Source organism: Halichoerus grypus, chromosome 14 (genome assembly GCF_964656455.1).
Source record: "Halichoerus grypus chromosome 14, mHalGry1.hap1.1, whole genome shotgun sequence".
NCBI classification, from domain to species: Eukaryota; Metazoa; Chordata; class Mammalia; order Carnivora; family Phocidae; genus Halichoerus; species Halichoerus grypus.
Genome location: NC_135725.1, coordinates 16,259,199 through 16,280,432, shown reverse-complemented (window position 1 = coordinate 16,280,432; position 21,234 = coordinate 16,259,199). Strand labels below are relative to the sequence as shown.

The following is a 21,234-nucleotide window of genomic DNA, read 5'->3' as shown; positions in this document are numbered from 1 at the left end:
ATACTTTTACGCAAGGAAAAGTTAGGTGGGTTGGGAAGTAGAAAAAAGGTAAACAAAAATTTATGATATAAGTATTCTGAGAATGCAAGCTAAGAAGTAAGCAGTTTATATGTTTAGATATCAAGACTTATGGAGAACTGATTTCATTCAAATGAGTAAAAGGCTCACAGTAACTTAGTAACTCATAAAAATCCCTTTATACCAAGAGATGGTGCATGCCAATTACCCATATTTCTTTAAAGTATGAAAGCCAGCCAGCCTGCCTGCCTTCCTTCCTTCCTTCCTTCCTTCCTTCCTTCCTTCCCTCCCTCCCTCTCATCCATACTACCTTGAACTTCATTAGGAGTGTGACCAGAGGTAGAGAATCCACAATGATTCACATAAAGAGAAAAAGTCCCAGGGTACTGTCTGTGTCTCAGGCTCTAGGTAAAAGAGAATTCCACGGTTCATTCAACAAACCTAAATAGGTGCCTGCTTTTAACCAGACCCTGAGGATACAGTGAGAACAAGACAGAACTGCCACCAGGACTCAGGGTTGCTCACAACCTGACACCGGAGTGCTGCAGCCAAAGTCAGTGGGGAAATAATTAGTTGAGATGAGTGCTTAAAAATGGAAGCAACACTAGATGAAATTCTTTGTGTGAGTTTATTTGTTCTCTTTCATTAATCTAAGAAATTCAGTTGGGGACCCACCTCACCCATTTGGGCCATATTACGAGAAGGACACCACCCACACAGCCCTTTTAAGACTTGGATTTCTGTTATAGCCTTTGCAATTTTCATGATGCTTCACAAAAGTCCATGCCCAATAGTAGAACTTCTGGGCTTCCTACAGAAATGCATGCTGTTCCTTAACATCTCCACATACCAAGCAACCTGTGCACCTGTCAGACTTACCCAGTGACCAAATGGTCCCAGTTTGCCTGAAACTCTCCCTGGTTTCAGCTCTGAAAATCTCACATCCTAGGAAACCGCTCATGCGTGGGCAAACCTAGATAAGTTTCAACCTAGGCCTGTGTGGCTCTCACCAAACCTTGTTCGCACAGGTTGCTCCCTGAGTTATAGTGAAGTCTTTCCTTTCTTCCTACTTCACAGGCAATACAATGTTTTTATACATTCTTACTTTTCCTCTTCATGCACCACCAGCACATCGTTTTCTTTTCTTTGTATCCCCAATTCCCTTTGTCTAGAATCATTCTGGTGGTTTAAATGGACTCCAGCAAAGCATCCGTGTGAAAGCCTTTAAGTAAGAAACAAGAAGTCAGAGTCTCACCATCTCTCGACATTCCCAGGGCAAGACACTTTTGCAGTCGGCAGTGTTGACAACGGTTTCTGTTGGTTCTGTCGATTAAACAGTTCCTCTGCCTCGGGCAGGAATAAGAGGCATTGTTTTGCTGGCTCCTCCTGAAGAAGCCCTAGAAGCCAAAAGAGAATGGGAGGGAGATCGATTTATAAGAAAGAAAATGGAGATAATTAACTTACATCTTTGCTACATTATCTACAGTGACTGGAACGGAGTTTAATTAAAAAAAAAAATTTTTTTTTTGACACTTCTCCTTGGTTAGCTTACAGATGTTTCTACTGGGGGAAAATATGTACTATCGACAGAGAGATGAAGGTATCTTTCATTCATTCATTTAATCAATGTTTACTAAAGACATTTGTGACCTGTGTTGTTCTATACAAAGGAAAACAGAACAGAGCTCCTGCCCTCAAAGAGCAGTGAGTGAAGAAGGCGTGGCAAAGGACAGTGTCACTGCCAAGCCAAGTAGGACAAAACGTGGTGGGGACAATAACACAACCTTATGGTAAGTGCTGTGGGGGTGAGGAACTTGGGGTGTTGGTCATAACAGCTGTACTGAGGAGGGCAGGCGCAGCGTGTACCACGATCTTCCTAGTTTCTAAGATGCATTTTTACCTATTTGAAAAATTTTAAATTTGGCCAGAATGCATCTGGGAAGGTTGTTTTTTAAACCAGCGATGTGCCTTATAATTAACCTCATATTAAAAAAGGAAATATGGTATATAAAGTCTTCAATAAAAATAAGCAATAAATAAAAGCTGAACTCATGCTCTTTGCTTGGCCTCAGGCTAGGGAGATGTATGAGGTTTTCATGCAAGTAAGTTTGGGTTTTTCTGGTACAAACTTAACTGCCATGGACCATACACTACCCTCCTAAATAAATCCATAGCTGAGTTATAGATTAGTCATCTTACAGAAAACCCTACAGGCGAAAATCTGGGTTTCCTCAATTATCAACAGAAGGATAGAGCAGGGTTGGGACTAGGGTTGCAGCTAGTGAGGCATCCATCTTGGCCACAAAATTTAAGAATAGCCAAAAAACTTGTTAATCAGGATAAGTAATATTTTAACACATTATATTAAGAATCAACATTAATGCAAAACACCCCGAAAAGTTTAAAGAGGATCAAGATTATCGATTTTCCTTTAGTTTGGGGCTCTCATATGGCATGGTGTGGCATGTGAAGAGAGCCTGGCCACTCTTGTGAAGAACTTCAGAAATGGATGTGTAGCCTGGTATCTTTTTAGAGAGAAAAAAATGCCAACCGGTTTTGTGTTGTAAGCCTCAAGCCATTCAAAACAAGGAGCAGTTTGGTGCCCACAGACCCATGTGTATTACTTAGATAATATGTTGGGAACCATTTGTAGAGGGAATACATCATTTCGATCCCTGGGGGCTTGGATGTGAGCTCTATTTTAAAGAGCTCCATGAATTCATTCGAACTGGACAAATGGTTCCCAACATGTAATGGTGCGATTTATGATTTTTTGACTTTACAGATGGTGTGAAAGCAGGACGCGTTCAGTAGAAACCATACATTGAATTTTGAATTTGGATCTTTCCCCAGGCTAGTGAGAGGCGGTCTGGTGCTCTCTTGTGATGCTGGGTAGGGCTGCAGCCCCAGCTCCCAGTCAGACTGGTGATCACGAGGGCCAACAACCCCATGCACTCCCAGCCGTTCTGGTTTTCACTTTCAGTACAGTATTCAATAAATTACATAAGATATTCAACACTATATTATAAAATGGGCTTTGTGTTAGAGGATTTTGCCCAACTATAAGCTAATATTGGTGTTCCAGGCACATGTAAGGTGGGCTAGGCTAAGCCATGATGTTGGGTAGGTTAAGTGTATTAAATGCATTTTTGACTTAAGATATTTTCAACTCACCCTGAGTTTGTAGGGACATAACCCCCATGTAGGTCAAGGAAGATCTGTACCATCAAAGCTGTCAGAAGCCATAACTTCGGCCCCTCAGTCTTGATAAAAGAGGATTTGGAATTTACATTTTAAGAAAGAACTGGTGGTTTTTATCTTTGGATACTCCAGTGCCACTTAGCAAAAGAGCTGACATAGAAGACTTTTGAAGTCACAGCTACAGTCCTAATTTAAGGCCAATTTGACATTAATTACGAGGCATTTCTTGCTTATCTGTTGCTCATTATTGCAAATGAGGTCTTTGGCATGAAAAAGAGATTCTGTTTCAAATTTTATTGAATGAGGAGGAATTTGAATAAGTGCACAAGCTGAATTGATGTTATTTGAAATGGGTTGTTTATGTTGACTCAAGAACCGTATTATGAAAATTCAGAGGTTGACACTGAACGTGGGGATTCTGACATCTTATTCTGAACAGAGTTTCTTGAGTTTTCTATTTGGAGAAAAATGCAGCATATTTACACATGTGGGTTTTCCCAGGAAATAAAAAAAAAGTAGTGTCGTGTACAATGTCATTTTGGCTACAACTTCAGAGTATGCTTCCGAACAGCAGTGTAATTTCTAGGATTGTGTCTTCCTTTAAATAGAAAAGATGACAGGAACCTACACACTTATTTCTGACTATTGACCTGTTGGAATATATGTGTTCCATAGTTAAATCTTCTGGAAATTACTGTTTAAAATGTTTTGCTTGTTAACATGAACATACGCGCTCATATTTTGAAAGCAGGCATTTTCTTAATAGAGCTTATACAATGAAACACAAAACAGCCACACTTTGACACTGGTCTAAAAAAATGTATTTGGTGGATACTTTGTAAACTAGACCAGAGCCCTTAAAATTGCATAATAAACCAACCCAGTGGTGGAAAAGCTTTCCCGGGAGGGTTCAGATTCTAAAATTATTAGCGTTTACGAAGAAAACTATTTGTCTACCTCCCAGAGGTAGTAATAACTTACTCTAAGGAGAGTAAAAAATTGCTTATTTCTAATTTTGCTTTATTGTTTCTTCTGATGAGTTGGAAACAATTGCATTAAGGTGCGATAACATGTGATTCTCAATTGTAGGTCTGCAGAGGAACAGAACGCAAGGCATGTCTCGTGATGTTCAAATATGGATTATCACTAATCACCTTTGAAGCAGGATGTCGATGGGTTAGTTACATTCATGTTATTCTTGCCTCTCTGCATCCTTTTCCCACTTTATTTTCATTTATTTCTTTTTCTTTTCTTTGCTCCAGTTTCAATTCCAGAAATCATACTTTTTGGAGACTCTTATGAAGACACTGCCAGTTTTTCACATAGCACTATTTGATGGTTATGGTATGTTTTATTTCACATATATTTGAATCTGTTAGGATTAAGGTTGGTTCTTAGAATCTATGATTGTGCTACATCTCCTTCAGTTTACTGATTTAAAAAAATTTTTTTTATTATTTTTTTAAGTAATCTCTCTACCCAACGTGGGGCTTGAACTCAAAACCCTGAGATCAAGAGTCACGTGCTCTACCAACTGAGCCAGCCAGGGGCCCCCAGTCTACTGATCTTAAATTAATGATTCACTCTGCTTCCATCTTTGATAAAAAATATGATTGCTTTCGCCATTAACTTTGCCAACATATCACTTTCACTCGCAGAGTGTAGCTGCATTTTGTTTGTTCTGTGACATTTTGCCCTTTGAAATTAGGTGTGGAATTGTTTTTTATTTCCTCCGTGGTATTTAGTCTCTCGTTTTTTTTTTTCTTTCTAAGGAAGAATTTTAAAAACTTACTGTGAACTTTCAAGTTTCTCTTATTTCAGATTAGGTCTTTGTTAACTGCTATTTTCAACTTCGTATTTTAAGAGCAACTTCCTCATAGGAACTCGTTTGTCTTTGGTAGGGTTGGTTGAATCTCTCCTTGGAGAGGAACACTGGATTGAGAATGAAAAATCTTGTGTTTTCGGCCGCATTTTTTTTACTAACTAGATCAGTGACATTGGCCAAATGATATGATCTTGTTTATACCTCATTATCTCATTGAAAAATGAGGAGGTTGGGGCAGATAATTTTTAATTGATTTAGAGATTATCTGGTACACTTCTGACATTCCATGCTTCTACTTTTATTTTTCTGGAATGTGAGAATAAAGGATGACCATATGCATATTGCAACTGTTACCTCTGACTTCTTTCTCAAGCAGACAAATAAATCTAGGCCCTTGGCTTGCCATCTTTAACCTTTAGCTGTTTTACCTAGTAATCAATGCCCTTGAGTTTACTCAAGACAATACTGTTAAAACAGCAAGAAGCTGTATTTCTTTCTCTGTAAATGTGACTAATTCAAGCTTTTAAATACCAATCCATTTTTAAGTAGCTGCTGACCAGGTAGGCAATCACGAAAAAGCTGGAAGGCCAAAGAACAGAAAACCAACCCACCCACACACCAAGCAGAAATTCCCACGTATCAGCAGTAGGCACAAACATCCTTCAGCGGGCCCTCTTTAAAAAGATGTCACCACGTGCACGGGAGGTATACGGATGCCCGAGGCAAACACGATGCTGTGGGCAGTGCTGTGTTAAAGTCTCCTACCTTGCAGCCTTCACACGTGATCACTCCGTAGTGGATCCCGGAGGACTTATCGCCACAAATTTTGCATGGTATCACTTCAATTTGTGCTGAAAGGGGAAAAGAGACATTTTGAGCTTCTTCCTTTTGCCCTCCTGTCTCCCTCCCTACCTCTCCTGGCATGACCTTCGTGTTTGAGGACCCTGGGGTGGGGTCGCCCGCCACTATTTGAAAGGCTTCCTGAAGTTTCTTGTGAGTGAAAGGGCAGCTATCTACCACTGTTTGCTTTGTTTTTCTAAGACTGAAAAATATAACCAGGTACAAGAAGTTTTCTAAACTCCTAGTTCACTGCTTTCTCCCTTTTAAACTTGACCTGATTATTAAGTTGACTCAAAAATCCCTTGAACGCTTGGCTTGGTTTTCTTATTTTGCACTTCAAACATTAGGTCACTGAGAGCTATCTCACTGCTTTAGTTCAACAGTATTTTAAATAAGTAAATAAAGCAAAACTGGAAGGGGTGGTGGAGGCTTTATACATGATGGGGCTGGATGTTTACTTGTGAAAACGTCGACGGTGACATTATTATTGAGCATACTCCACATGACCATGAAAATAATAAAAGTTGTTGGCACAAGATATGATCTATTTATGACACAAATAATTTCACTAATACAACAAAATTAATACATGGAGAAATCCAGGGAAAATGATAAAAACAGGTGGCTACTAGGACTTCAATACAAACAAAATAATTTCGTGGAGATGAAGACATTTGGGCTGATTTTGAAGATTGTGTACCATGAGGTTAGGCTGATGTGAAGGGCAAAGGGCATTTCTGCCAGCAGAACGGAATAGAAGCGGTCTGGAACGACACTGGCTCGTGAGCGCTGGGACGGACAACTGGGCTCCACTGGAAACGAGGGCCATGTGGTTGGGGAGGGGGAGTGATAGGAGACTGTGGAGCTCCTGAGAGTTAGGCAGAGGAATTTTCACCTGATACTGCTGGCCATAAGGATCCAAGGAAGGGAACAGGGTGAAGACATGATGGAAGAAGGGGTTTGGGTCCCTTAGAAAGGTGGGTTCAGCCAGCTAACCAAAAATAAGCAGAAGACCAGTTAAAAGCTATTCCAAACCTCGTGTTAGGAGATGAAAGTGTGGATTACATGCATGGCAGGAGAAATGGAGAGGAAGAAATAAACAGAAAGATAGTTCAATCAGGATCAATGAAAGAAAGGACACAGGTAGAAAGCGATGGAGAACAAAAGGTGATTTCTAGCTTCACCCTTGAGGGTTAGGTTCCATAGCACGTTTGACACAAATGGGGTTATTGGTAAAGCAACTCCTTGTGGAATATGGTGGGGCATGGGATTTCCAGCTCGCCTGTGTGCACGGGTAGGCACCTGTACATAGAACCTTTTGGAAGGATGATTTTAAGTCATCAGCATCGAGGTTATGGATGAATCCATGAGATAAACTTTATTTAGAATGTAGTAATTCCTATGTCTCTGGTAGTATTCTAAGTGTTGTTAAAATTGTACACACCAGGAAGAGCTGCTATTCCCGTTCCCAATTTAAAATAATTATGCAAAATATGCCTCAAAATGCTTTGTACATCAATCTGCCATTTGGATGCTTTTCTACAGTTTCTCACCCTGGAATATACAAAACACATAAATGTAAGACATAACCCTCTTTTTCTTATTGTTTTACATTTTTAAAAAAAGATAATACTTAGCTTTAGGAGAGCATATTCAATTTTTTGAAATCAAGAATTTCACAATAAGTTCAAGTCATCTTTGTAAGCAAAAAATTAGCATTATGGCCCTATTTTTCCTATGAGAAAACTGAGGATCCAAGTGGTTAATGATGCCCTGGAGTTGATTTGGGAGATGGCAACTAGAAATTAGGCAATTTTCCTGATTCTTTGTCCAGTAACCCTTTCTCCGCCTACCGCAGGGATACGATATGAATACAATTTTGAATTCTGGTATTATTCCAATAGCACCAGCTAAAGAGATAATGATAAAAACATCAGGAGATGAGACAAAGTCAACTAAAATAGTTATTAGCTTAACTATTTATATTGGTTCTGTTTCTTCAGGTTTCAGATGAGAAGAACTGGTATTTGTTTTCAAGGTTTTGTGATATGGGAAAAAAATGTGAGATTTAATTCTATTCTGTTTTCCTAGATTCCTGTCTCTAATCTGTTAATGACTGGGTCCATGGCCAAGATCAAATTCTTATTTTGTTCTCTGGCTTATAAGGTTTAGCTGACAAATGTCATAGATTTGTGAGGATTAAATGAGATATTTTATGTAGAAGAGCCTGGCAAATAGTAAAGAGCTACAAAATGTCAGTCTTTATCAGCATCAGAATTACTGTTAGCTGGTATTTCTAATGCTATTGGACAAGAATTGTAACAGACCATGTTAATATTCCTTTATTAAAAATCTTATTTGAAAAACTCGAATGACACTATACATTATTTGTACTTTTTTTTTTTTAGTGATAACCTTTCAAACAGTGGATTCTTTATAATGACTACAAAATTGACTAAAAATACCAGGTATCCACCGTACAGTTGTTAGGCTTCTATGATATTAAGTCAGAGGCACTCTTTGCATAAATTACTCCCCAGGGAGTAACTTACACGTGGGGAGAATCTGCTTCAATAAGTTCTTAATTATAAAATGATCTAACTCTAAAGGAAATGAAAATAGAGGTAATTTGCCCCCTAGGGTGTGAGAAGATGTTTTTGAAAGCCACAAAGGTTATCTTATACAACTTGGAAAATACAAATGGCATAAGGAATGATTCGATAGAGCATCTGCATATTTATACATATTTATTATCCCAGCTCAACATGTAATCCTGAAGAACCATAAACATTTTAACAGTATTTTTAAAGAGAAAGAAAAAGGTATATGTGTGTTGCTATGTGTGGGAAGGGATTATCAATTTGGGAAACCTATGACCGTTTTTACCTATTACGGCAGAACACGTCATCTGAGGCATATTATAGGTGAAGATAAATTTAAATAATTTAAAGGACTAATCCTTTTCCTTTGCCATCATTTAAAATAAACTGCTTCTGAGCTACATCATAGCTCATACTATGTATTTTATAAAGCATGTCTTCAAGGCAGAGTATTTCAGACACTGATCAGGACAACACACGACATTATTGCTCCAATGGACGCTTCTAAAGGTCTTGCCATTACACCAGCCATCGTGAGGCAGGCAGTTACCTCGCAGTGAATGCAGATCTGGTGACATGCTATTTATCATGGTTTCAAGCTGAACATCTAGGGAGGATTTGGTGGCTTGGACCACACCAGCTGTGACCATGAAGGCGCTCTAAGGAAACTCAGGGTGGGGGAGTTCAACTTTCCTACTTTTGTGTGACTCATGGATTAATTCAACAATAGTGTTCTCTGAGGAACCGGAATGCCCTGAGAGGTGGCTTGAGATGTGTTCATTTCACAGTGTTTCCATTTCTTATATCTTCTGCTCACTTCCATTTTTCTATTGGTAATCCTCTGTGGAGACTAAAGTTAAAATTTTATTTACCAACTAGATCTTTTTGTTTATAAAAGCAATCATATATAGTATTTCGGAAATGATAGTTGTACAATATCAAAGAATATCATGAAAGATTTAAAAGAATTTTTTGATGTTTTACCTTATAGAAGATCACGTTATGAAGTACAATTAATTTAATACCCCATTATTTGGCAGGCAGGTCCTATTCAACAATTATAAACTAGTCGCAGTTTGTCTCTTCTTCGAAGATGGCAGTCCTCTCCTCTCCCCCCAGTACCTCCTGAAGGCTCTCCCTTGCTTAGAGCCCCTTACTATCACATCGCACAAAGCCAGTGTGTGTGCAATGCTTCCTGATGATCAAAATGTACATGTCTTTTGTTCTGCTCCCTCAGAACCCCCTGCTGCTGAAGGCAGGTGTGAGGTTAGATTAACTAATCCAGGCGAATGCATTCACTAGGAAATGCATCACTTTGATGCATCAAAATACCTTAATTCTTAAAAGAATCCACCAGGAATGGTAGTAATAGTGGACTGTTCAGGTACTTTCTGGTTGAAGGAAACATTTTTACTGCATGTGTTCTTGTGGCTCTTGATTCCCCATTCTAACTCCTACAACTCAACCTGGCCATTTTTATCGTCTGGGCATTTTAAGTCCATGGAGGAAAGGGTCTGGGTAATATTTTTATTATTTTATAGAAAGATTTTATTTGACACAGCGAGAGAGAGCGCGAGAGTGAGAAAGAGAGAGAGAGAGAAAGCGAGTGCACAAGCAGGGGGAGTGGCAAGCAGAGGGAGATGGAGAAGCAGGCTCCCTGCTGAGCAGGGAGCCCAACGACGTGGGGCTCAATCCCAGGACCCTGGGATCATGACCTGAGCTGAAGCTTAACTGACTGATCACCCAGGCATCCCAATACTTTTTTAAAAAAAATTTTCTACTGAGACCAAAAGAGAATTTGTATAACTCCTAAAAGCAGTACTCCTAATTTTCTTTCTTTCAGCACAACCAAGAGATTCAACATATTCCCTTTTATAAAAAAGGCTTTAAGCAATACTGATTTCCCACATCTGGGGTGAGGAGAAATCAGAATCTTGAGATTGGAATGGATATATATTTTGGAATAGGTCCCCAAGTGATTCCATTGAGGATTAAATGAATCAAATTGTGACCTAGGAATTCTCTGCAGCATGTGAACTGCGTGCAAAGGAAATAAAGCCCAGGGACAAGCCTATAATCCGAAAATACTAAGGAAGGACCAAGAGTTCTCTGTTTACTGACCTTTGGTTTGGGCTATACTTTTAGCATCTTTTGTTTTCTGCCTTTTTTTTTTTTTTTTAAAGATTTATTTATTTATTTGAGGGGGGAGGGGCAGAGAGGGAGGGAGACTCTCAAGCAGACTCCCTACTGAGGGCAGAGCCAGATGAGGGGCTTGATCCCAGGACCCCGAGATCATGATCTGAGCCAAAATCAAGAGTTGGATGCCCAACAGACTGAGCCACCCAGGCACCCCCTTTTTCTTTTCCTGAAGGGAAATGAGAACCATTTGCCCCATCTACAATAACTTCCATTCCCGGATTGTGGGTTTGCCCCTCAGTTTCTGTTTCCCAGAATTTCACAGGCTAAAAGTGGGCAGGGCAGGAAAAACTGTCTGAGTGAAGCGCACTTTGCACATACAAAACTTCCAATCAGGATGACTATTTTGGTTAAAATTCCTTTTGCATATGGTCTCAGGAGCCGTGCAAGTTGCATCTCACCTATCATTTGTGGCAAATCCAAATGAAAATCCCTGTTTGTAGTCTTTCTCTTTCTCACTGGCAGACTGATAAGTTTCTACCTCTATCAGGCATACAATCTTCTGATGTCACTCACAGAGGAGAAAACCTACAGGATAAAGCAAGTATTTCTAAGATCTGGTTTCACTGTAACTTTATCAGAAAAGAGCGGAAGTGTGGAAAAATGAGACCCTCAGGAAACAAGCAGAAGTTTTTGAGCTTTTCTATCATGTTAGGTGGTGATTCTAAAAGATTCCTGACATCGGATCAGGTATGCGTTCATGTATGGCTCATCGGGGCACACAGCATCTTTAATCCCAGCTTCCTGCCTAAATACCAAATACAGTGCACGCAATTCAGTACACTCGAATTCCTACTAGAATTCCTCTATCAGCATTTGGGATCTCCCTTTCTTTCCTTCCTTCTTAAACTCTCCTCTGTAATATTCTGGGCAGTAGTCTGTGTGAGCCTTTCGTTCCATTCAGTGTAGACAGACAGCTTCTGAATGACCTACAGGTAACATTTATTTTTATATTATTATATCCCTTAACTACATGTCCTTGGAGACCAGAATAAGAAAAATTACTATCACATGAGAATGGCCAAAAATGATTTTTTTCAAAGGCATGATGTATAGGATTATCATGAAGGGAGTTGATTTATCTTCCAGAGGAACACTCAGCCCTGAAGAGTTGCTTGCCTACTCTAACTCCTGAGAAGACTGAAACAACAGAGAATGAGACCAACAAAGGACAGTAGCAGCTATTAGTATTATCATCAATAGCAATTACTGATAATAAGTTAAATATCCCCCTTGGAAGTCAAAGTGGTTTTAAACTCATAATTTATGAATTAATTCCCATTAACTACATCTTGTCCTATCAAAGTTTTAATTATAACGAGATAATGTGTGTGTAGGACCTGACATCATTCAGGATGAAAGCAGTAATGTCATCGGTGACCATCCACAGTGTGGTCTGCACACCAGTGGCATTGACATGACCTGGGGGCACTTTAGAAATGCCGAGAATCGGGACTTCGATTCATAACCCAAGACCAACTGAATCAGAATTTGCTTTTTAACAAGCTCCCTAGGACAGGATTCAGGTTTGAGAAGAATTGCTCCATGATGTCCAGGTAATTACAGTTGTAGCTACTCTGAGAACTAACAGAATTTTTAATTTCTCTGACATTAAGGGAAATTAAAAACTTTACAAGATTCAGGAAAAGCAGTTTCTGTGGTTGTCTGTTAGGTATTTCTCTTTCGTTCAAAAGGCAGAGAGAAGGACACTGGAAGGGTTTGTTACAAAAAACCCTGGTCATTAATTGACAAGGCAGAAGAAAGAGAAGCCAGTGTATTCCCAGAAACATCTTGCATTACTGTAATTAACACCCAGTGTACCGGGTTTCCTTTACAGATTTTAACGATTGTCAGCTGCGTCTACATCGCTTCACATTGTAACACTGTGTGGTAGTATGTCCTCCCCTTTCTGTGGGACCGGCTCTTGGGGTCTGACTACTAGCTCATTCTCTGGATGCTCCGCAAAAAAAGCCTTTCAAGAAGATTTTGAAATAGTTTTTCTATTTTAAGTTTTTAATTGCACAAAGTTTACTTCTTTTGGTGGAGATAAGGAGGTCAAACAATATTTGCAACAGAGATGAACTCATTTCAGCTCTCCATGGTAATTCTGGAGAGGATACATTTGGAAAGCTACCCCATCTGGTGGAGCCATATTAGTTAACACAGAGCTCAGTAGTCCTGATGGCCACTCATCGCATTCCTCCCATCTATCATCATGCTGTCCTGAGCCATACTACTCAAAGTGTGGTCCCTGACCAGCAGCACTGCATTTCCTGGGTGCTTGCTAGAAATTCAGGCCTTAGTTTCTACCTTAGACCAAGATAATCAGAATCTGCGTTGTAACAATATCTCTGTGATTCATATGCACAGGGAAATTTGAGAAGTTCTGGAAGAAAGAAAGAGAAGATAGTCTACAATTTAACTCTCAGAGTGTCTACCCCCAAACCACAACTCCATGTGAGGAGAACTTCATCTTAAAAAAAGAAGACATGGGGTGCCTGGCTGGCTCAGTCGGAAGAGCATGTGACGCTTGATATTGGGGTCAGGAATTCAATTCCCACATGGAGTGTAGAGATTACTTAAATAAATTTTAAAAACTTAAAGAAAAAGATGTGTATTCTTGATAGCTATTTTTTTCAATCATAAAAAGAGGAAAACTGATTATTTGGCTTCGGTGAAAAACCGGATTCTCTGTAGTTCCTTCTTTTGTTCCTGAGCCTCTTTCTCTAGTCTTCATTTAGCTGAAATCTTCAACAGAAAGCTCATGTTTATGCAGCACCCCCTTCACTGAAGGAGCACAGGAATGGATAACTCCACACACCAAGTCACACAGATGACTCAGAGTGAACAGGCAGACTTCGTTCCCTTGATAAACATTCCAAAAGAGCAAAACCCCCTCTTTCCGGAAGATGAAAAAATATAGCTCTTCTATGTTAAAAATCAAACTGCATTAAGAGCATGAACAGACAAATTACAGACAGAAAGAAAATTTTGGAAAACCTCTATCTGACAAAGGACTTTTATCTAAAATATTCAGAGTTTTCAAAATTCAAAAAAAAAAATGGGCAAAAGACCAGAACAGACACCTCAGCAATGAGGTATGGATGACAAATCAGCAGATGAAAAGATGTTCAACATCATATGTCATTAGGGAGTTAAAATTAAATTAAAACAAATTAAAATTAAAACAAAACAATGTGATGCCACTACACACTTATCAGAATGACTAAAATCTAAAACAAAAACAAAAACAAAAACACCAAAAAACAATAATACCAAATCCTGGCAAGGATGCAGAGCAAAAGGAATGCTTATTTGTTGCTGGTGGGAATGTGAAATGGGACAGCAGTTCTGGAAGGCAGTTTGGCAGTTTCTTATAAAACTACATGGTCCAGGGGCGCCTGGGTGGCTCAGTTGGTTAAGCGACTGCCTTCGGCTCAGGTCATGATCCTGGAGTCCCTGGATCGAGTCCCGCATCGGGCTCCCTGCTCGGCAGGGAGTCTGCTTCTCCCTCTGACCCTCCCCCCTCTCATGTGCTTGCTCTCTCTCATTCTCTCTCTCTCAAATAAATAAATAAAATCTTTAAAAAAAAAAAAAAAAAAAAAACTACATGGTCTGACCATATGACCCAGCAACTGAATTGGCAACTTATGTCCACACAAAAACCTTTGCATTAATGTTTATGGTCATTTTATTCATACTTGCCCCACAAATGAGATATCCATTAATAGGTGAGTGGATAAACCAACTATGGTGCATCAGACAAGGAATATCATTCAGTGATAAAAAGAAGTGAGCTATGAAGCCATGAAAAGACATGGAAGAGTCACATATGCATAATGTAAATGAAAGAAGGCAGTGTAAAGTTCCAACCATTGGACATTTTGAAAAAGGCAAAATAGAGACAGTAAAAAAAAAACAAAAAAAAACAGCGGCTGCTACAGATTCAGGGGATGGAGGGGAACATAAATAGGTGAAACAGAGAATTGTAGGTTAGTGAAATTATTCTGCATGATATAATGATGGATACATGTCTATCCGTTTGTCAAAACCCATAGAATGATACAACACAAAGAGTGAACCTAATGTGAAGTATGGACTATAGTTAATAATATATCAGTATGGGCTGCAGCAACTTCTTACTAGACACGTCTCCAGAGGCAAGGTACACAAAAGTGAAAGTGAACTATTGAGACTTCAATATAAAAAGCTTCTGCACAGTGAAGGAAACAATTGACAAAACTAAAAGACAACCTACAGAATGGGAGAAGATATTTGCACATGACATATCAGATAAAGGGCTAGTATGCAAAATCTATAAAGAACTTCTCAAACTCAACACCCCAAAAATAAAAAATCCAGTCAAGAAATGGGCAGAAGAAATGAACAGACATTTCTTCAAAGAAGACCTACAAATGAAAAAAAAAAAAAAAAAGACATATAAATGGCTAGTAGACACGTGGAAAAAATGCTAAACATCACTCATCATCGGGAAATACAAATCAAAACCACAGTGAGAGACCACCTCACACCGGTTAGAATGGCTAAAATTAACAAGTCAGGAAACAACAGATGTTGGTGCGGATGCGGAGAAAGGGGAACCCTCTTACACTGTTGGTGGGAATGCAAACTGGTGCAGTCACCCTGGAAAACAGCATAGAGGTTCCTCAAAAAGTTAAAAATAGAACTACCCTATGACCCAGCAATTGCACTATTAGGTATTTATCCTAAGGATACAAAAATAATGATTCAAAGGGGCACCTGCACCCCAATGTTTATAGCAGCAATGTCCACAACAGCCAAACTATGGAAAGAGCCCAGATGTCCATCGAAAAATCAATGGATAAAGATGTGGTATATATATATATATATATATACGATGGGATATTATTCAGCCATCAGAAAGAATGAAATCTTGCCATTTGTGATGACATGGATGGAACTAGAGGGTATTATTCTAAGCAAAATAAGTCAGTCAGAGAAAGCAAATACCGTATGATTTCACTCGTATGTGGAAAACAAAACTGATGAACATAAGGTAAGGGAAATAAAAAATAGAAGAAGATAAAAACAGAGACAGAGGCAAACCAAAAGAGACACTTAACTATAGGGAATAATATAATAATAATAACTATAGATAATAATCTAATTGCTGGAGGGGAGGTGGGGGGGGATGGGGTAATTGGGTGATGGGCATTAAGGAGGGCACTTGATGTAATGAGCCCTAGTGTTATATGCAACTGATGAATCACTAAATTCTACCCCTGAAACTAATAATAGTGTTACCAAACTTGAATATAAATAAAAACTAAAAATAGTAAAAAAAAAAAAAAAAAGAAAAGAAAAAAGAATGTATCAGTATTGGTTCATCAATTTTAACAAATATATCACACTCATGCAAGATATTAATAGAGGAAATTGTATGTGTGGGGGTGAGTAGATATATGGAACTCTATTCTGTAAATCTAAATGTGCACTAAAAATTCTATTACTTATTAAAAATAATTGAATTATACAAAAGCACTTCTTTTGATGGAGATGGTGAGGATCATCTGAAATAGCCCAACAAAGACAAGTAAGGAATATTTCAAAAATAATTCAGCAAGTATTTGTTTGTTTTAGGCCACAAATACAAGCAAACCCAAGTTTCTGTCTTCAAAATGAATCCAGTGATTGGACAGTCCCAGAGGTCTAAGTAATTTGAATGGAAGGCAGACTGAGAGGGTGCTTGATGAACATGGAGTAGAAGATGTTGATTCCAAGTAGGGGAAGCTGGGAAGATTTAATGGATGAGGTGGTTTTGAGCCAGGTCTTAGACAGTGAGCAGAACTTCAAGTGGTAAATATGCAGGAAAATGGCAAAGTTAAAACTGGTGACTAAAGATTCAAAGAGGAAAATCCAATTATGAAAGTAAAATTCCAGATGAGCTATTTAAACTTGTCCTGGGGGTCTAGTTATTGGGGTTAAGTGAACAATAGCAGAATGCTTTTAGAAGTATCATAGGACTATGCTTTCTATCTGTAATCACATGCATCAGGTTGAACTACATGAAATTGCCACTTTTTTTGTGCAAGGAAGCACTCAGGATTGGCAATTTCATATGGCTCAATGCTGTACTACCGTTCACTGTGCTCTAAGGGGTGGTTCATATACTACTTTCTTTTCAACAATACTTGGAAAGACCAGTTAACAGGGACATACATGATAAATATGAAAATCAAGACATTCTATTATGTATTTGAAGATAGAAAATTCAAAGGCTGGAACAGGAACACTAATTAAACACAGACAGACAGACAGACAGACAGACACCCCCCACCCCGGCAAGTAACTGGTTTGGGATGGAAACCACACAATACTACTTCTCATTTTCTTCATTGATAGAAGCAGGAGAGACCATTCTAGAAGTTCTCAGCACTTTGTTCAGAGAGTTCAAAAATAAGAAAAATAGGTCTTTCTCTGCTTGGTGGCAAAGAAAGGCTAAATCTCTTGAAGTATGTTAAAAAAGAGACAAGGCAGGACCACAGGGAGAAGAACTAGGTTATATTCTAAAAGGCAGTGATCAGAATCAAATTTCAATGCCTTTGCTCTGGAAAAGAGAAACCTTACAAAATAAAAATGGCATGTCATCCCCTTTAAGATATTTGGGTGGATTATTGTCCTAAAAGAAGACAATGTCCACATAATATCAGAATGTTAGCACCATATTAACATTTTTTTTTCCTGATGCCATAATGTTATTTAAGTGGCTCGTAATATTCCTACAGTTTGCTTGGATGCCCAAAAACTGAACAGTGGTACTATTTGTCCCTCTTTCATATTTATAAACATATCGGTTTTTTAAAATACGCCCTTAGCCACTGATGAAGCAAATTATTACATAAACAAACTTTAGAGCATACACGAGATATTTACTTCTGTTTTATGTGTCCGAGAGAGAGGGAGAGAGAGACAATGAAATGGAAAAGGAACAGTCACTACAAAGACTTCCTTTGCCATCAGAGGGTTGATTTGGGGAAAAATTTGTATTAAGAGACACTCCAACATGACATGAGGGAGTTTTCACTTACGGGAAAACACTTCGGACATTTAATGGCATCAGTGATTATTCTTTAAGGACCCAGATTTTAGGCACTCATTTTTTGGATTATCCGCAAGAGCTCTGATTTTGTTTTTAACAGCTAATGCTACCATAGTAAACTATACTGCAAGTTTCTGTAGTGAGAATTACATCATCATATCATTTATGTTCTAGCAAAGGCAGGTATGGGCTCAGTTTCATCCTTACATAAACAGCCTTTTCAAAAAGGGAGACATACAGATTTTAAAGGAAGGTGTTCTCATCTTCACACAGCACCAGAAATTATGTTAGGGGTCAAATGATAATTCAGGATGTCACTTTTGAAGCTCTGTCTTGTAACTTCCCCCAATGCTAAACAACACAAAGGCCCTCTATCAATGTGGGCAAAGGCTTAGCCACTCAACAAATGGAAAATTATGAGTGCCCAGCTCCCTCGAAGACCGAGTGCATGTTCTGCTGATACTGCACACTTTCCCTAAAGAGATTACCAGCATAATCCTAAATATTATAGGACCCAAGCTATCTTATTTTTGAGCTCATCAGATCCAGCATGCTGCGCGTAATCCGTCACAGCTTTATTCAGTGTTTATGTAAGCTGCCGAAAGGGTTATAGGAACTACGGTGACCAAGTACTAAGAACAAATATCGTGATTTTCCAATTTCACTTTAAGTTTCGTTTTTTTTTTTTTTCCTATATGAAGATTCACAATCATTATTTGATAGCATTTGCTATCAAGTTGATATTTTCACGGGCATGGTGTTAAGGCAAACATCGTATTGTTGTTTTTGATAGCATTTGCATGGAGATGTTTATGGTCGGCCCACTTGTTAACTGTCTTTCTTATACATTAATTTCTACCCAAGGCCTTTTGAGGCCACCAGTGGACTGAATTGGTAGGAAAAAGGGAAGTTTCCTTTTTTCTGTCATTTCTTTAGAGGTTTGAATTACTTCAAAGCAGCAAAGATATTTATTTTGGGGGGAAATAATAGAGGAGAAAGACTGGTGAAAACTAGAAATTGCTGAGCACAGTACTAAGTATTCTACTGTAGTAACTTTTAAAAAAAGCTGCAGGTTTAATTTAGGATATTCCTTTTAATTCCACTAAAATTTAAAAGGAAAGTAAAATATTTCTCTTTGCAGAACGTAAATACACATTTGCTCATATAATTTAAAAAATGCATTGTGTGCGCGCACACACACATAAGCTCTTAAAATCAAACACTGTGTTTTATGTAGTTTTACAACAGAGGGAAAACTCCTGTTTCTCCCCCCACTAAATCAGGAGAGAAAGGAACGTTTCTGTTCACCTGTCAGCCTCTGCTAATTGTAATTCAGACCCAAAGAGGATTAAGTGCATGGACGTTAATATGTCCAGTGTTATTAATTTCTAAACAACAATAGCAACAACATCCTGAGTAAATCTGTCAGTAGTAAGGATAAATAGTTGTTTAAAGACTCCATTGATGTCAGAACTGCAATCTGCTTGTAATGGCTTATTTCACCAAGACGGTCTTTAAATACATGCATTTTGAAATCAGTGAATAATTGCTTTGAAATAATATCCATTATTTTCTAAAATCACAAGCACCAGGAAGCTGTAAACATGCAAAGATGTAATTGAGTTTACATAACATCTGAAGGACTTTTAATTTGATTAGTAACTTTTCTGAACAATTATAAGGTTTGTATTATTTGAAACAAATAATTATGTTAATTTACATTTTCATATTTCCAACTGTTGTTCATTGCTCTCTAGTACTAGCAAAAGAAGTGGCAACAAATCATCCATCATATTGCCCTGATAGATTTTTAAAACAAATGCTCAAAGCCTGTCTCAAAACATTAGGAGATAATGTGCGTTCAGGGAACTAGGGACTAATTTGTAAAAAATTTAGGAGAAAAACTCAAATATGATTCACCTTATTGTTAATAATCACTCAACCAAATTGATTTCCTTTTTTGGAAACTAGGGTTCTTATATATGAGAAACTGCCTGGCATCAGATATCATGTGAATTTTTAAAAAATCAGAAAAGTAAAATGATCATGATGATAGTAATGCCAATGACTAAAATCAGAGCTACCAAATTGTGACAAGGATGTTCCCAGAATTAACCTCCTGCTAGTGTAACGTGGCAGGTGACTACCTGAATTCATTCTCAGAACTTATGCATTTGGTAATGCAGGATATGGTAATACTTATACATAATATGCTCTCCAGTGGAAAATAACGCCTGAGTGACTTATTTTAGACGTTCTCAAGTCAGAAAATATTTTATTGTTCCCGCACCTAGCCGTCAATTCATTTTGCTGAGAGCTTATACCAGCTTCCTGTTTTGCCTGAAGGATAGTTTGTAAAGCCAAGCGTCCGAAGAGAGAAGAAAATGCAAAACTCACCAGTGGCGTCAGCTTTGGTTTTGAGCTCGTTCTCACACATTTTGACGTAGCAATTACAAGTCTAACTGAAAAATACTGCACTTTTCACTGGAGGTCTGACGACAGCCCCAGTGTTACTCCACAACTAGAATCCCAACAGACTGCATTAATGAGATTAAATGAAGGAGGGAGTTAAAGGCATCAACTGTTCCATTTCATTAAGTAAAGGGTGAAGGGCCCGCCCAGGAAAGGGAGGCAGGAGGGAGAATATTGGTTTTTCCTTTTGATACTACTTATTCCCGAAAGAAGGCAGCGTTTGCTAAATCACAATCAGCGATTTAAAAACTGCGTATCCTCCCCACCTCCCCAAAACTGTTATTTCTGCACTGAAATTCATTCTCCTTCATTCTCAACCCTTTGGAAGCTGATCCAATAGGCCTATGGCATGTGACAAGGGTCAGTTCTGTGATTATAAGAGCATAACGTAAATTTGCTCCCGAATTACCTTGCTCCAAAGATTTTAGACCCTCTCTGGCGGTCCAGGGGTGAAGGATGGACCTCTTCTTCCAAATGCTGGATCGGAGCTGTCTATGGAGTAATTAACACAGCCACACGGGCATTTTACAGAGGAAAACACACGTGCCTTTCACCATGCCCGTACCAACAGTGTGTTAGCGGACCTCAATCAACCCTGGGCTTTAAAGTGACTTCATTCTCCTGGCATGCCTCAGTGCTCCCACTTGTGAAATAAGAACGACAAAGACACACGGACAGAATTTCTGACTATATGACTATTATGGCTAGGTAAAAATTGCTTTAACTTCCATAGAGAAGAGCACTATCTTTATGTGAGAGCAAAATGCTCTCCTGAGGGGCAGCTTTATTTAACCTTTGCTTAGGGTTACCATATGGATTCAATGATGAATCTCAATCCTTTCTCTTCACCGTCACCTCCCCCTACCACCTGGGACAGCTCTCATTTTCTTTTCACTAATCACCTGTCACAAATGGTTTCTTGATCTCCTTCCCTCCTCTTCCTCTCTTCTCTTAAGCACCTATGTTTTTTCCTGGCCCACACTGTAGTGGAAAATGCTTTT

General features: G+C 38.7%; 1 protein-coding gene across 2 annotated transcripts in view; it reads right to left on the bottom strand.

Moving 5' to 3' along the window:
- Positions 1-21,234, bottom strand: part of RORB (RAR related orphan receptor B) — a 250,704-nt gene that overhangs the window by 61,525 nt on the left and 167,945 nt on the right. For both annotated transcript variants that reach the window (XM_036077751.2, XM_036077750.2), the window contains 2 exons: positions 5,810-5,895; positions 1,274-1,415 (listed from right to left, as the gene is read on the bottom strand). In XM_036077751.2, the coding sequence (XP_035933644.1) occupies positions 1,274-1,415; positions 5,810-5,895 (228 nt within the window). The remainder of the gene's footprint in view (positions 1-1,273; positions 1,416-5,809; positions 5,896-21,234) is intronic.